Source organism: Lontra canadensis, unplaced genomic scaffold (assembly GCF_010015895.1).
Source record: "Lontra canadensis isolate GAN:19392208 unplaced genomic scaffold, GSC_riverotter_1.0 scaffold11, whole genome shotgun sequence".
NCBI lineage: Eukaryota > Metazoa > Chordata > Mammalia > Carnivora > Mustelidae > Lontra > Lontra canadensis.
In genome coordinates, this window is record NW_022631005.1 from 27,053,246 (window position 1) to 27,069,773 (window position 16,528).

At 46.0% G+C, this 16,528-nt stretch overlaps 2 protein-coding genes across 5 annotated transcripts in view; both read left to right on the plus strand.

Annotated features, from left to right (window-relative positions):
• The window catches only part of NCKAP5 (NCK associated protein 5), a 182,512-nt gene extending 172,014 nt beyond the window's left edge, over window positions 1-10,498 (plus strand). For 2 of the 3 annotated variants that reach the window (XM_032856184.1, XM_032856186.1), the window contains one exon: window positions 8,965-10,498. In XM_032856184.1, the coding sequence (XP_032712075.1) occupies window positions 8,965-9,243 (279 nt within the window). In that variant the 3' untranslated portion in view covers window positions 9,244-10,498. The remainder of the gene's footprint in view (window positions 1-8,964) is intronic. The other variant, XM_032856185.1, reaches the window with a different exon arrangement.
• Window positions 10,499-11,963: 1,465 nt separating this feature from the next.
• Window positions 11,964-16,528, plus strand: part of LYPD1 (LY6/PLAUR domain containing 1) — a 43,698-nt gene continuing 39,133 nt past the window's right edge. The window contains exons 1-3 of one of the 2 annotated variants that reach the window (XM_032856191.1): window positions 12,128-12,197; window positions 12,325-12,354; window positions 13,747-13,884. In XM_032856191.1, the coding sequence (XP_032712082.1) occupies window positions 12,128-12,197; window positions 12,325-12,354; window positions 13,747-13,884 (238 nt within the window). Of the gene's footprint in view, window positions 12,355-13,746; window positions 13,885-16,528 lie in introns of both variants that reach the window. The other variant, XM_032856190.1, reaches the window with a different exon arrangement.

Genomic DNA, 16,528 nt, shown 5'->3' on the forward strand with positions numbered 1-16,528 from the left:
CCTTTTTACAGACATCTGATCCTCCAAATAAGTGTATTTTTGTTCTTGTAAGAGGAGCCCTACATCTATCACTCCAAAATGAAAACAGCTGTATGGCCCCGGAATACCAGATGGTCCTTTCATACTGTATTTTCCTCGGACAACACTCACAGGCTCTCTATTGCTGAACACACACTGACGTCTAAACCAGACATGGCCCAGCTTGCTGGATGGATAGGGATCAGACTTAAGACAAGAAATGCTGGAAGAGTTCGTCAAAGTAAAAAGTCTAGTCAATCTTTTAAGTGAAGTGAGAAGCATATATATTTCTTTTTATTCATAATAGTGCCTATAAATTAAAGGCAGAAAAGGCTTGATGCTTCTACTCTCATCAGCAGGAATCATTAACCCCGACAGTACAACAAGCAGGTTTAGAAGTTCCCAACCCAGCACCTGCTCAATTCTCATTCTTGAATAAAAATTTTAGTTAATATTATTGTGCTGGAAGAAGAAAAAGGATCTAAGAACACAGATAAGCATGTTCCATTTAGCTAAAGCTAATTACACAGGCCAGTATCAATGAGCTGGCTTATTTTCCTGATGCTAGGTGGCTTTAAACAGTGCAGATTCTACTTTTGGAGAAATTGAACAATATTGATCTCATCTGATGCATTACTGAATGAAGGTGACCAACCTACATTTTATATTAGATTTGTAGATTCATCTACAACCCGGAAAACAAAAATGCAGAAATATCTTTTCAAATGGGCATTTCAAGTGATGGCACTCACGTTGGAGTTTGCAGAACTCACAGACATGAGTTCTTTGAGTTCTTTGCATGTTCCTATAATAGTATTACCCAGACTTATTCATTGCATGCCTTTCCTCTTCCCAAATGCCTTCATCTGCCATGAGCTACATTTGTGGCGGTTTTTTGTGATCCTTTTTTCTCTTCCCACTGACATGCCTGTTCCCACATCTTCCCCCATTTTCCATATATGGGAGCATTTCCAATCTGTGTGATAAAATGACTTCTCTTTCCTACTCCCTTTTGGATCTAGTTTTTAAATGTCCTTCGGGCCACTGTTTATCTCTGAGACGAGTTCTTTTCCTTTCTACAAGGTATTATTTTCTAGCTCCCGTTTCCTTCCTTATGAACCTCACTTCGTGCCTTTTTTTTTTTCCTCCAAAAAGTAAGCTCACTTTTTTCCCTCTGGGTTCAGGGGTTCCAGCGAAGGTCACTAAAAGTCATTGATCCTGATAAAAGACAGCAATATAATTAATAATATAGTCATAAAAACACATCTCAGCTGAAAATTACTCTTTCACCTAATAAAACCAGTTTGCCCTGGAGATACTGAAGAATCTTCAGGAACCCAGTAAGGAAACAGAGAGTGCCCTCAAGTGCTGAATCACATCTCCTGACCAGTGGTTGGAGGGAGAGAGTAGTTCTCTATTACCAATCCGTCACATTAATTTTTCAGAAGGGCAACTGAAGAGTAATGTGTCCAGTTGAGGTAATAAAAGGAACTGAGCACTGGGAGAAAGTAATTATCTGGGTTGGAATTTGACCTGGTTAACGGGGTTAACACCACAACTCTCGAGAAAAGTCTGGAGAGTCTCTGTTTCACCAAAGGTCATTCTATCTATTTTTATGTCTCACTCAGAAAGTAGCTCCGCCAGGAGTACAGTAAGAGGTGGCATTAAAGAGGAGATTAGTGACTCTGAGGAAAGAGAAATGACTTCAGCGGCATCTTTTCCCTTGAGATTGGCCCTCCCCCAGCAAATATCACTTAACGTAGACTTTGCAAAGTGAACAGACCTTCAACTAAGGAGCCCAGGATTAAAATACCTTTTCGCCATTCCCACAGCAAGAGCATAACACAAAACTCTGCCCTGAATCCATCCTTCCAGTGCCCAGGAGTAGCTCATCAGGGAAGACATGAGGGAAATCACACTTTCAACTTGAACCCAACATCCAGGACTAGCCAAACTGTCTCCTCTTTTAGATTTATCTGCATCCACCTGGCAGCTCCTCTGTCTTTCACATGGACTAAATCACCTCTCTCCTGTTTCTTTGCCCATGAAGACTTTTCTCTGCACAACTCCACTCACTGTCGTCTATGAGGTTTTTTGTGTCTTTTTAAAAAATTACTTTTCATGACAACTAAGTGGCAGAACATTCATAAACTTGATCCGCCTCCCCCCAAGGGTTACTTCCTGCATCTTCTTGGCCTTAGAGCACTTATGACTATCTAGTTAAAATCTGCATCATCATACATAATGGAAAAGGTTGGGTGGTGGTAGGGGGCATGGTGAGGACCCTTCTTCCCAATTTCAGGTGCTTCTTTGCAACTGGAGGGAACTTCCTAGGGTAACACTCCTAGCATCTCTGGCATCCCCTCCATTCACTTCTCCTCCGAAGAAGCAGTGGTAGCTGCTTTAATTGGCAAGTCTAGGAGGAGAAGCACATTTATGTCGTATTCCTTTATGCGAGAGGCTTTATGGGAAGATACTTCCCCCAAGCCCCAATAGTTACCAGGACTATTTCTAGGATGAGTACTAGGAAACTCACTTCTTTGCAGTGAGAAACCTCATCCTCCAATGTAAGCTTTCTCATTAATAAAGCCGATATTTTATTCTCCCACCAGCTTTTTTCTTTTATCTTAGTCTTCAGTTTGTTCAGAACTAAGATGGGGAAGAGAGCTATTTACTGTGCCAATAAGAGATGCACAGAAGACAGCCAATTAAGAATATTTTAGAGTCACGGAGCTTTATAGAGTAGGAAGATACTAAAAACTTTAATGTAAAGATGCTTAGGTATGGAGGGGTCACCAAAGTAATTAACACAATTCCAGGAAACTAAACACTGGTTTCCAAATACCTGGTCTAGTGCATAGTGAATAAGATCCCAAATTCTGTAGTCAGAATACTTCTGCTTAAATCCTGACTTCCTAACTAACTAAACAGGTGTGTGAGCCTAGGACTTACACCTCTCCACTCTGTATATATACATAATTATACATTTATACACATAATGGGGATGATAGGGATCAAATGAAATAATTTACTCAGTGCTTTCAACCCAGTACCTGATACATAGTAAGAGCATTTGGCAAATGTAGCTATTTTCCTAGCAAGGGTCTTCTTGAACTGACTGGCCGTGAATCTCTATAGCAATAGAGAAACAAGACTATGCTGATGAAGGTACTGTTCACACTAATTTGTGCTGGAAATGCCATCCTCTTTGTAAGTATTAATGCCCAGCTGAGGAACGGTGCTACACTTGAATTTCACAAGAAGGTCTGAATCTCTTTCTGACATCTTACAGTAGATGTACTCACCAATATTTTCAAGAGACAATCAACAGATGGAAACTTGATTGAAAGAAAGAGTGGCCTTCATCATAAAACACTGATCCATTATACAATCTTGTGAATTTCCTGTTTGTTTCTCCTCTGTGGGCAAGAGTATCTGGCTAGCCATGTGTAACATGGATCTCTTTGAAACTGATAGCATCAACAATATGTTTTTTTTCTGGTTTATCACTTGAATTTTTCTCTACCACCTTATATCATTCTCCCCATCTTTTCCTTATGGCAAGGGCCCATATCACCTTCGATTTTATCCTTTCTGGTGTTCAGGATATTGGTCTAGCAGAATCTCTACTCCATGATCATTGTTGACTATGGAAGTAAAAAAATGGTATATGGGGGTGCCTGGGTGGCTCAGTTGGTTAAGCGACTGCCTTCGGCTCAGGTCGTGATCCTGGAGTCCTGGGATCGAGCCCCACATTGGGCTCCCTGCTTAGCAGGGAGTCTACTTCTCCCGCTGACCTCTCCCCTCTGATGCTCTCTCTCTCTCTCTCTCTCATTCTCTCTCTCTCTCTCTCTCAAATAAATAAAATCTTTAAAAAAACATTTAAAAAATGGTATACATTTCTGTGTTGAAAATCAGGAAACTGAGTTTCCAGGTCGAATTTCCCCCGAATTTGAATTTGTGAGAACAACAGATTCCATAAATACCCCATGGAGAGTACAGCCCACATTAGCCTCCCTTACCTTCCAGACTGATATAAGACTGAGTGAAATCTTAGATGGCAGAAGTCCCTGGAAATAAAAACTATGTATGATTGAAAACCCAGATACTGAGTGATACTTAACAAGTCTGGGTGGGGTTCTTAGAACCCCTTATGACAGGAACCTCTTGATGTGTTTTCCTGTCTTTATAGTGATCTGTCCATTACAGAATCCGAAAGGGCAAGAGACATAGACTATTCGAGCAGCTCTTGCCCTAAAGTAGACACAGAACAGTGGCAGATGCAACAGGAATTCCATGGAATGCCCCCGTCTCATTGTATATTTCCATCCTCTTCCCCTGTCAGAATCATTCCAGGAGCCCTCTCTGCAGAACTACCTGAGAATCAAGACCACACAGTTATTCACACAAAGCCAGTCGCATAGTAAATGGCTCTGATTGATTGACTAATGTTTGACTACAAGGAATTAAATTAATTGAGGTATAATTCCTTCCAGGGGATTTCTGCAAACTGTGTCACTATCTACTTGCTTGAATTATCACTCAGAACGCCATGGTTACACTGAAAGCAGGAAAATATTTTAAGATCATGGCAACGTTATGTATTTGAAACAGGAAAATATATTTTCTCCTGCCCTGTTCATCCCTACCTTGTTCCCAAGTGCAATCGAAAGCCCCACCAGAAAGTGAACTGTACAACTGTTGCCACCTATAGGTGACAAATGTAGGCTATTCATTTTATCCTAATTCCAGGAAGGTACAATATATGAAGGAAATGAGGGTGTCCCAGGGAACCTCCACAATCCTCATCAAATACTAACCTGTACTAGGCTTTTTCTCATGACTTTGGTCTGTGATGCTCACTTCAGATGCTCCTCAGAGAGATTTAATAGTGGTTGGTATTCGTAAAGCTCTTTTCCGGGGATGAGGGAAGAGCGTGGCTTCTGCAGGCTGACTTCCCCGGGGCCAACCCCAGAGGCCACCATGTACTGCCGCTTGCCCTTAACCAAGTGACTTCACCTCCTCAAGCCTCGACTGGCTCCAAATGGAGAAACTAATGACACCCACCCCCCAGAGAACTGATGTGAGGCTGAAAACAGATAATCCGTGCGTCGTGCGTAGCAGAGTGTCTGCACAGAACAGGCTCTCGATTAAATACTAACTGTTATTACCATGATTAGTCTGCAAAGCACCTTCGCATACAGTGGCTGCAATCTAATGTGCCCTGTTTTGTTACCGCTCGACAGATCATCATTAGCACACTACTGGGTGACCTCGAGCCTCCTTGTATCTTACTCGTAAATGTTAGAGGACGTCAACATTTTTAAAACACCCGGGATCTGACAAGAAAATGTTGAATCCAGCTTGCTATGCTTCTAATTGGAGGCAGGGAAGAAGATGCTTTTGCGCTTTTATTCTTAGCTGTCAGGACCCCTGGTGTAGCCAACTGTTGGGATCCTGCCGATGCTTGAGAGGACTGAACCCGTCAAGTCTCCACCGAGAATCCACTGGTGACTGAGCAAGGGGCGAGGCCCCTAGGGAGAAAGCTGGTGGGGGAAGGAGGAGGAGGAGGAGGAGGAGGAGGTCAGGCAGGACGTAAATGGATAAAATATCTTCTCTACCTCAGAAGTTCAGAAAATACAAAGACTGCCATTTGACATAAAGAGGGGGGTTTGGGGCTGTTGTTTTTGTTTTTTTCTTAATATAAGCATATTAGTTAAACATCAGAGGATCTGAAACATGAGCAAGTATTGTTCTAGATGGATGGCCTCCTCTTCAAAATCCGAAGCTCTGGACCCATGTTTCTGCATGGCGGCAATTAGCTGCTCCTGTCCCTAGAACGGACACATGGTCTTGAGCTGACCCCAGTCCTCACCACTCCCCATAGCTCCCCAACACTGAGGCTAAATGCCAGGCGGCTGGATTGGCCCTCTTGCACTGATCTAGTTCTTAGAGTCAAGAAATATCGCTGTATCCACCTTTCATTAAAAACTGTGAAAATAAAAGCAAGAGTAAGAAGGCCATGTGAGTTTTCTTACAGGGCCATTCCTTCCTTTTCGTCACCTCTGTAGGCCTTTGTTATAATCGACTGAGGAAACAAAGCAACAAGCATGAAACATGTGGAAAACATGGCGCACTATTTATGTCCGACACAGTGGGTCCTTCAATACACTGAATTATACTTATCATCTGTCTGTGGGCCCTCCCAAGCCACAGGTTCTTCCAGACTAGGTGATTGTCAAATTTTCGCATGTATCAGAGTCACCTGGGGAGCTTGTTAAACGCATTTGCTGGGCCTCAGCACTTTTTTTTAAAAGATTTATTTATTTATTTATTTGACAGAGATCACAAGCAGGCAGAGAGGCAGGCAGAGAGAGAGGGGGAAGCAGGCTCCCTGCTGAGTGGAGAGCCCATGCGGGGCTCAATCTCAGGTCCCTGAGATCATAACCTGAGCCGAAGGCAGAGGCTTTAACCCACTGAGCCACCCAGGCGCCCCAAGGGCCTCGGCATTTCTCATGTGGTAAGTCCAGGCAGGGCTCAAGACTTTGCATTCCTAAGACGCCCCTTGATGCTAGTGCTTCTGGCCTGGAGGACAGTTTCAAAAACACTGTCCGGAATAAGAATCCTGCCTCACTCTTATTTATTTATTGTACCATTTATTGGGCATCTAGTAGTGTGTGTTGGGCCTCAAGGTGTTCTATTTCGACTACTTGCAACAATCCTGAAATAGTTGTGTCTTATCACCGTTTTACACCGGAGGAAGGGAACTCAAGGGCGCTCACACAGCCAGTTAAATAAAGGGCAAAGCTCAGCTGTTTCTGCCTCCAGAGCCTTAACTTCTCCCTTGGCCACACCTGGCAATTTGATGCTGCTGTCTATCCCCAACACCAACACCTTCCCCCTGCATCGTGTTCGCTTCTCTAGTAAGTGTTTATGGAATGAATTTGAGATCCATTTGTGACCAGAAATAGGCGACGAAAATGCTCATGCTTCTTGAATAAAGAAAGAGGGAAGAGATATTCAGGCGAGAAGAAAATTACCGTCAAAGTCCTTTATTTACCGGCATTTGGTACATCAAAACATTTCTGGCTCCCTGTGTATTTTTAGTATTGTACTGTGTATAACTCTTTATTTAAAATGCCTAGGAGCAGTGCCTGGGTGGTGCAGTCGGTTGATGTCAGACGCTTGGTTTTGGCTCAGGTTGTGATCTCAGGGTGGTAAGATCCAGCCCTGAGTCAGGCTTCACAACTAGCGTGAAGTGTGCTGGAGATGCACTTTCCCTCTCCCTGCCCCTGCTTCTCAGGTTTGCTCTCTCTCTCTCTCAAATAAATAAATGAAAATTTTTTAAGTCTAAAAATTGGCATGGTATGAAGGGCTTTTTCATGGTGTTAGTCTTAATTATGGAGCCACTTTTCTGGAAGCACCTAGAGATCTGTTCCTTAGCTTGTGTCTGGTTTCAAGGCAGCCATTTGAGGTTGAAAATGAATCTGTGAGTAATGATCCTCTAAGTTAATGGTAGAATGAAATAAGCACCACTCCAAGGATGATTTTTAAATATTCCTAAAGAATTGTGCCATTTCCATAAAGGAAAGAGAAAGTGTGTCTCAGTCTGCTTTTGGGACACCAAAGCCATCCACTGCCATATCTTTTTCTTTTCTCTTTCTATTAAATATTTAGCATATGAGAATCAGAGGCTTTGACTACGCGTGTTGTTCCCTGGATCAAAACACAGTTTCTTCATTTTATCTTTGTGCATCCAGCATAACAATGTGGGGGATGGGTAGGGGAAGAGAATTGGATTTGCCTGAGCCTAGGACAATAGCAATAGAGATGGTCTGCCAAGTTATTTAAATGGAATATTTGGGAGGCAAAATAAAAAAAAAAAAAAAAGACATCTTGTCTTTTATTACATAAGAGCACGGTTTAGCAGGAACAAGAGCATGGAAGGCAGCCAGCCTGGAATTCAAATCCTGTTCACTTACTGTTCCCGTCACTTGCTGAGTGACCTTGGGCAAATAACTCTGTCACTTTGAGCCGTGTTTTCATCTTTAAAATGAGGATGTGTAACTTGCAAGTCCCCTGTGAAAATGCTTCTAGAGAAAATATATTTAGTGAGTTTTACATGATGGATGCTTAATAAATGGTAGCTATTATTACATCTAAGCTCCTGTCCCTACTTCCTCCTGGTGTTTGGATAGAATTTTTGCCCAAAAGAGGAAAAGAAGAAAGGAAAAGCATTGGTTTACAGAGTTTACCTACAATAATTGAATAATTATGACTGCCGTGTTCTAGAAAGTCCTAGAGACATCTGGTAATTGGTCTGGCTGGAACCTCCTGGAGGGGAGAGATTACTAATGGGCAGAAGTGTTACTATGTTTTCTTAGGCCCTTGGGCTTCCTGGAATCTACACCCACAGACCTGGAGATCAGGTCTGCAAATATCTTAGGACTTGTAAAGGGACAAAACAGATGACAGTGCTTCTGACAAGTCTATCAGGTACTGAAACTTCATGGCAACTTAAGGGATTGTATACCTTTTTTTCCCTATACAGTCCCAACTTCTGGCTGAAATTCAGTCCCTATCCATATTTCGAAACAAGACAACCAATAATAGTAAGAAAAGAGAGGAGTTTGAAACTTTGATGAAGACATATAAGGCACTTTACCTGAACAAATTTCAAGCAGATCCATTTAAAATGAAATTAAGTGGCACTTTACCAGTTTGCAAATCGGGACCTATTTATCTCAGTAAAATGATTACAGTCTTGATTTATCCCTAAAATTGGCTTTATTATTACCTTTAATTATACTAGAAGGTTGTTAAAGACTTGTAGGTTCTCTCCATCCCTTTAAATTGCACGTTATGCAGACAATAATTGAATATTGGATAGAATAACTTGATTTTCCCAAGAAATATGTCTCTAATATTTTCGTCTTTTTATTGCAGAAATTGAAACAAGTTGAAGAAACAAAAGAAGATCCTGAGAATAGATTATCTAAAATTTCCCTGGAGTCATTCAATAAACATAACATCAAAACTATGATTTTGTTAGAAAGAGAGAAGAACTCTCTGAACAAGGTTGAAGGACAAAAGAAAGAAAAAGAAAAAAATGAAGCATCTTTGAGTAGCTCAGATAGGCCTGGGGTAGACAATTTGGAATCACTGAGTGATTCTTTATATGATAGCTTCTCTTCCTGTGCAAGTCAGGGTTCGAATGAGGTATAAAGGACCTTTTTTTATTTTTTTTTTCTTAGTGAGCTGAAAATGGAGCACTTAAGCAACAGGGGGGTGTGGGGAGGGGAATAGAGACAGCAGCAATAAAGCCTGGCAACACCAGAGACTGCATTGTCAGATTCACAGCAAGCAGCCCATGGGAGCTTCCTTCTCTGACAGGGCAATAAAGATAGGCTCCATTTGTTGTGTGTCACGAGGATAAAATGTAAACACACCCACAATACAGAAGTCTTAATTTTGCACTTTTTTTGAATACTTGTACAGAAGTTGTAAATTTTTGGAAAAGAAATTATATTTGTAGCCAAAAAAAAAAAAAAAGGCAGCAATAAATTGAATCCATGCCATGCTCTTGAAATGACGTACTAAGTGTTAGAAGTTGATAATATATTTTTTAAAAATTCCAGCTAAGGTGTCCTTTGACTTCACTGTCCTAGTAGTCAAATTGTTTGTGGGTACACCCTGTAAAGCTAAAATGGCCCCGCCAAAAACCAGAGGGCCCCTGGTCATCTCCAACTCACAGTATCAAAGTGATAGGAACATTAATACCAGTGCAATTTCACAATTGTTGCCAGAGAGATTCAAGTTCCAGTAGGAAGCGTAATTCTGCTTCCACTGAAAAATGTAACAGGTACTCAAAGGGTGACACTGATGTGAAGGGAAGTGGATCAGAAGTGACCTAATTCTATTTTCAACAGCAGGTTTTTCCCTCCAAACATTTCCTTACATCCTCTTCTCCTTAGTGCTTCTTTATGATTGTTAACCATATTTGTTGATTTTTTTTATCTTCCTGCTCTATTAAAATCTGGGCAATCTAGAAATGAAACCAAATTCTTATCTGTAACTTTCACTTTTTAAAAAATGAAATGAATGGTTGGTGCTACAAAAAAAAATCATACTTTTTAAGATCCTTTTTTTTCTACAAAGTCTGTTTATATGTGAGGACAAATTCTATTTTAAAGGTTATTTGTATTTTTTCTAGATGTGAACTATTTATAATTGCTTTTGTACAGGAGCTTGTAAACTAGGCTTAATAGAAATATTTTTAGGATCTATATGATTACTTCAGTACACACTTATTTGTTAAAAGAGCATTGTATAATCAGTGTTATTTGGTTAATTTGTGCAATTTGTTATACTGAATTTTGTTATCTTAAATGAAAATTATGTAAAGTGTCATTGTCTTTCAGACCTCTAAAAATTCTTCTGTTTCATTTCTGAATAAAAGTCATATCACAGTTTCACCCTCTGAAATCTTAAAAGAACTTGTTCAAGAACCCTTTGGCCCAGTTATTTGAATCTCACATGTGCTACAATAATCAATTCTGGGAAGGAATAAATAAATTGGCCCCTCTACTCCAGAGATAGTAATTCAGGCAATTTTAAGATCAGAGTCTGCAGACAAGCGGGTAATGGTCAAAGCATTCAGTCTCCCCAAGGGGTTAACCAACTAGAAATGAAAGGAAGAGGGGGGCAAAGGGAGAGAAGGAGCCTGAGGTAGATACGGAACGATCTCTGCAGAGGAATTACAAGAAAGTCATTTAAGCCCATTTCCAGACCTGCTCTGCTGGCAAGATGGGGAAATAAATAATCAGCGACCTGGCCTGAGAGAGCTTCCTCCAGGGGGTGGCCCAAGCGCAGGAGGGTGAAGAGAGGCAAAGCTTATGAAGCTATTTCCACAGAGGGATTCTCCCCAGGGACTGAGGGGACAGGGTTGGCAACGTGCGGGATCCAGGACCGGGGCGCAGAGGCTCCCGCACCACCTGCTGCAAGGCTTGGCTCCAAGGAAGGCGAACTTAGCACACTGGCGTCCCGGGAGAACTCGAGGTGGGTCGCTTGACTGAGAGGGGTGGGAATGGGGCGGGGGCTTAAAAGCGGGGACCGGGGCAGCCTGAGGCTTCGCCCTGGGCTGTGAAGGCGCGGTACAGGAGAGGACACGGGAATATGTACTAATAACCCGTGACTTTAAGGCGAGCAGAATGAAGATGCCCGAGCTTTTGGAGAAAAGGGATAGAGGAGAGCAATTCCCTTCTTCACCCCGATTTGCTTTCTGGTGGGAACTCGCGACAGTTGTCCCCGGGAACGGCCGTGTCCTAAGCTAGGCTACCGTTCGCGGTGTCACTACTCCCTCCAGCTGTGCGCTCAGGCAGCGGAAGGAGTGCCCGGGGCTGGCGAACGCGCGGGTCGGGGCAGGGTCCTCACCACACCCCGCCCACCCTGCAGCAGCTGAAGCCAAGCCCCGACATGAATGAGGGGCCTCTCTGAGGGAAAAATAAAAAGGGCGCAGCTGCATCGGCTACCCCAGAGAGCTTGCAGGTGTGCAACTTTGCCAGGCGCACGGGAGCACGTCCCCCTCCAGCCAGCCGCCCCTGCCACCGGGCTCCCACTGCCAGAGTCGCTGCAACCCCAACGGAGTGGACAGCCCCGGGGGGCGCAGGGCCCAGCAGAGCACGCAGTCTTTCGACCCGCCTCGCTGGTCCCGCAATCAGCGCCCGGCCAGTCCCCGGGGCACCTGCTGCGCCCTCCTCACGTTTTCCAAATCCCCAGCCTCCCAGCCTTGGGAAACTACACTCTCCCTCTCCCCCTGGCGTCCCTGTCCTGGGGACGTGCGGAGGCGGGAGAGGAAGGCGATAGGAAGGGGGTGGGGACGTGAAAAGACGGTCCCAGCCTTCCTCGCCCGCCACCCCCACCGCAACTCGGCAGCTGTCACGTGGTGCCTGGAGTGGGAGGTGGGGAGAAGAGACGAGACTTTTTTTGGGTGCTCCGGCTCGCCAGTAGTTCCTCCAGTCTCAGCAGCCAACTCCGGAGACGCCGCGCTCTGCCCCGGAGCGCCAGCGGGAGGAGCGGCGACCCGCAGCCGGGAGCCCGGGCCCGGGCGATGCTGGCGCCGCGGGCGGCACCTGCGGCTCCTCTTGGCGGCGGCGGTGGCCTCGGAGGCAGGAGCGCGGGCCCCAGCAGCCTCGGCAGCCACAGCCGCTGCGGCCCCGACAGCCTCCGCCGCGGTCGCCGCCTCTGATGCGCCTGCCCTCTCCCGGCTACGCGGCGCCGGGAGGATGTGGGTCCTCGGCATCGCAGCAACTTTTTGCGGATTGTTCTTGTTTCAAGGTAAGAAAAAGAAAAGGCCAGCAGCCCCGCCAGGCGCTCACACCCCATCTACCCGCCTGCCCCTTCGCCCCCCGGGCACCTACCTCCGGGCCCGAGCTGCGCTGGGGTTGCCCAGCAGGAGTTTGGCGGCGGCGGCTGGTGCTGGTGCCCAGAGGCGCTAGATGGGAAAGTCTCCAGGTCCCGCGCTGCAGGAGGAGAGGCGGGAGAAGCGGATTTGCGGGACTCGAACTGCAGATGCTCGGGCTGGATGGTCGGGAGAGGAAGCAGAGCTGGGGAGGAGGAAGGGTCTGAGCGGTGCCAGGGATTTTCCGAGGGAGAAGGGGCGATGAAGCCCTCTGACCCCGGCAAGTTACCAGGCGTCTCCAGCAACCCGCGGGAGTGGCGCCGCCGACAGGTGAGCTGCGCGCTGGGCAGCCTGTGGCCGGGGCGCTCCGAAGCTGGGTTGCTGCGCTTAGAGCGCAACCGACGTGGAGAATGGGAAGAAGCGCGGGGTCCGACGCTTGTCTGTCGGAGCAGGGGGAGTTAGGACTAGACTGGAGCTCCTAGATCCAAGCAGAGCAGACAGGGGCGATGAGGGGTGCGAAAACGTCTCACTCTTCCCAGTTAAGCGAACGGCTCCCGAACGAGAGCCGCAGAACTGGGACTCCGACCGGGGACCCTAGCCAAACGGTTGCCCTGAGAGCCAGGAAGACATGGTTGTTGTGTCGCGGCTCGGGGTACGCGCGCGCGCGCGCACACACACACACACACACATACACACGACAGACACAGACACGCACGCCCCTTGTACACGCTGTGGTTCCCCCTAATGCTGCGGGGACTGTCCCGAAGAAAGGCCGGGAACTCGCTGCGCAGCCCCTCTTGGCGTCCGGCACTGCCTCCGGGGTTCCTGGGTGGTCGCGTAGCCACACCGAGGGAGCCTCGGAGCCACAGCACAGGAACGCTGACGACAAAAATTAAACCTGAAAAGGCGTCTGCGAATACAGTCGCAAATGGTGCCAAAATAGTAATTAAGTAATTTGTAACCAATTAACAATTACGCAAATCCTTTGCTGTAGATTGGAGCTGAAGCATGTCTCTGGAGCTACTTCACTCTGGGCTTGTGTACCCGTCCTTTCAACTTCCGGGGTGGGGGAGCCCAGGTGTGGGGTAGGACGGGCTCTTTGTTTCGGGAGCATTGGTCCAGGGGTCGCAGCCAGAATTCAGCTGTATCCTGCGGGACCCTCGGTATCCGCGCCGCCCCCTGCCGGCGTCAGCCACAGCCGCCTTACGTGGAGACCAAGCACCCCAGGGATCGGGCTGGCTGGGGCAGAGGAGGATCGCGGTTTCCCGTATAGTCTCGGGATGGGGGGGTGGGAGCTGGTTGTGAACCCACTGCGTCTGTCCCCACAGGCTTTGCGCTGCAAATCCAGTGTTATCAGTGTGAAGAATTCCAGCTGAACAACGACTGCTCCTCCCCCGAGTTCATCGTGAATTGCACGGTGAATGTTCAAGACATGTGTCAGAAAGAAGTGATGGAGCAAAGTGCGGGTAAGAAGCCGGTAGCCTCCACCCCTCGCCAGCCTCGGCCAGGCGAAAGAAGTTGGGGGATGGGGGGCCACTGCATTACAGGAAAAGGGACTGACTTTGATTTAATGCACACACATTGGTTATCACAAATTTACTTTTACAGAGCTGGCAACATGAAGAGTTCCAAGTTACTTTAATCTCATTAGAGTTAATTACCAGGGCTTCTCCCCAAGGGACTCAGGAGGGGAAGTGCATTTAAATTAGCGTCTCCTCTTTTTATTTACTCCCCTCACCTCCCTCTGCTAAAAGCTGATCAGGAGGTGGAAAATATATGGATAACCAGCTCTGCTTGGGCAACTAGACAGTAGCCTGTGAGCAATGTCAGCCTGAAATATGAAGCTAGTTGAGGTTCCCAGAGGTCAGAGCTTGAAAAATGTGTTTTGTCATAGAGCCACGCCATATTTCTTAGAAGAACACTACAGGATCTTTATTTAATTTTAGAGCTACTGCATCAAATTCCAGGCACAAATTGCTAAGATTGTTCAAAGGAATATAGTTTCCAGCCCCACAAGCTTAGCTGCTTGCTGGCTGAGGAGTGGTGCTGGGCTTTGTGGTGCAGAGAAGAGGGTCTTGGGAGAGCAGACCGCACTTAACTCCTGCTGACCAGGGTCTTCCTGACCTCGACCTCCCCAGCCCCTTCCAGTAGTGTTACAAGAAATCAGAATGCACCTGAAACTTGGGGGAAATGGGTGGAACTGGAACTTTGTTCCAAGGTCAAACCCATCAACAGAGACCTTGCCGTTTTCAAGATAATAAAAATAGGGGAAATAGCGTTATGTGGTGACTGATGCGAATTGAACCAAAGGGCTGCTCCCCTTTACTTTGCTGAACTATGGGACCCACAGAGCATTTGGTTGAAGGGATTAAATCTGTGATTTTCTTAATCCACTAACAAAAGAATGTAAGGGCTCCAGCTTTCAAGGCAGCACCTTGGAAAAGTAGTTGCTTCTCCGAGAAGGGCCTGGAAATGCCCTGTTGCCAAGTACAGGGATGTTGGAGGAGCAGAGAGAGAGTTCGTCACTGTGCCATGATGCGGTATGCGTTCACGGTTTTAAAAAGCTGTTCTTTATAGGTCAGTAGGTGTGGTTTTTTTCCACCAAAATTGCCCTTTCGGGAAGTCTGAGACCCACCTGCTCTCAAGAATAACTTGACCCGAGAAGAGCAGCACGCATTGTTTTGTCGTTTGTCCTGGGATTCAGGCTATGACAAAAGCAAAACAAAATTTAGTGATGATTCTGCGATGGCTGTGATTTTTTGCTTGGGTTTCATGCCTGAGCATACCTGAGCAAAATGTGCCCTCCTACTAGAGGAACTGCGGGGCTTTCAGCCGGAATCACTCTCAACACTTTCATGGTTTGTTTTTTTTTTTGTTTTTTTTTTTTTTCAAGGATGTCTTTCTTAAGCTTTCTTAAAGGCAGTAGTTGAGAGCCAGGAAAAAATAGGGCTGGGGCGCCTGGGTGGCTCAGTGGGTTGGGCCGCTGCCTTCGGCTCAGGTCATGATCTCAGGGTCCTGGGATCGAGTCCCGCATCGGGCTCTCTGCTCAGCAGGGGGCCTGCTTCCCTCTCTCTCTCTCTCTCTGCCTGCCTCTCTGTCTACTTGTGATCTCTCTCTGTCAAATAAATAAATAAAATCTTTTAAAAAAAAAAAAAAGAAAAAATAGGGCTAAGCCCTGGACACATTAGGAAATTCCTTGGGCTCCTCTAGGCCACTGCTTATCCGGATATCCTGTTTATCAGCTGGGATATTGTTGAGACAAAGAAAAAGATAGGAACCAAACTACAGCCAAATGAGGCATCCTTTTTTCAGAGCGCTATTTCTTCCTCTCTAGAAGTACATGTGCAATAATACCACACACTCGCATTTTCAAAGTGCCATTTTTCCTCTTGCTTTATTCTCTCCTCCAAATAGCTTTGCGTAAAGAAAAAAAAAAAGGCAGAGCAGACATTGTAATGCCGACCTTATCTACGGGAACCTTTAGCACCCGTCTTTATGGGCTAGAGGTCTAAAGTTGCTCCTCATTGATCAAGATGGGCACCTTCTCTCCAAACTAGGCTCCTCCAGCCATGTGTCAGAGGCCAGAGGGTGGACCGAGAGTGAAATACTGAAGCAATACCAATAGTGAAGTCTGAAAAATGGAAACAGTTGAGGGACTCCAAGGAAAATCCTGTTAGAAGGGGAGGGATGCACATTCTAAGCCTGAATTCAGTAGAAGTCAGTCAAATGCACGTTCCTCTGCCAAAAGAGCAATGTGAAGGGAGGGGGAGTGATACTTCCAAGGCTTTCCCATTTTCATCTCCATGCAGTGGTGAGACTAGTCAATGTAAGTGACGCTTAACCTTGCTGGCGCTGGCGGGGATGGAGAGCCAAACTAGGATCTGACTGTGCGGGGACCACAGGTGGTGCAGTCATCGCATTCCTATGCAGCAGGTCCTTTCCTGGGCGCTCTGTGGAGAGCAGGTCAGGAAATCTGGTCGTCCTCTTTTCAGCCCTTGTTCCCCCAGGCCCCAACCCACCAGCATTTAATTCTGCAGGTTCGTTTTGCCACTCTGGGGAAAGAAAGTCACATCCGTTACGTGCTACTGTTAGGAACCAAAGTCAGAATTA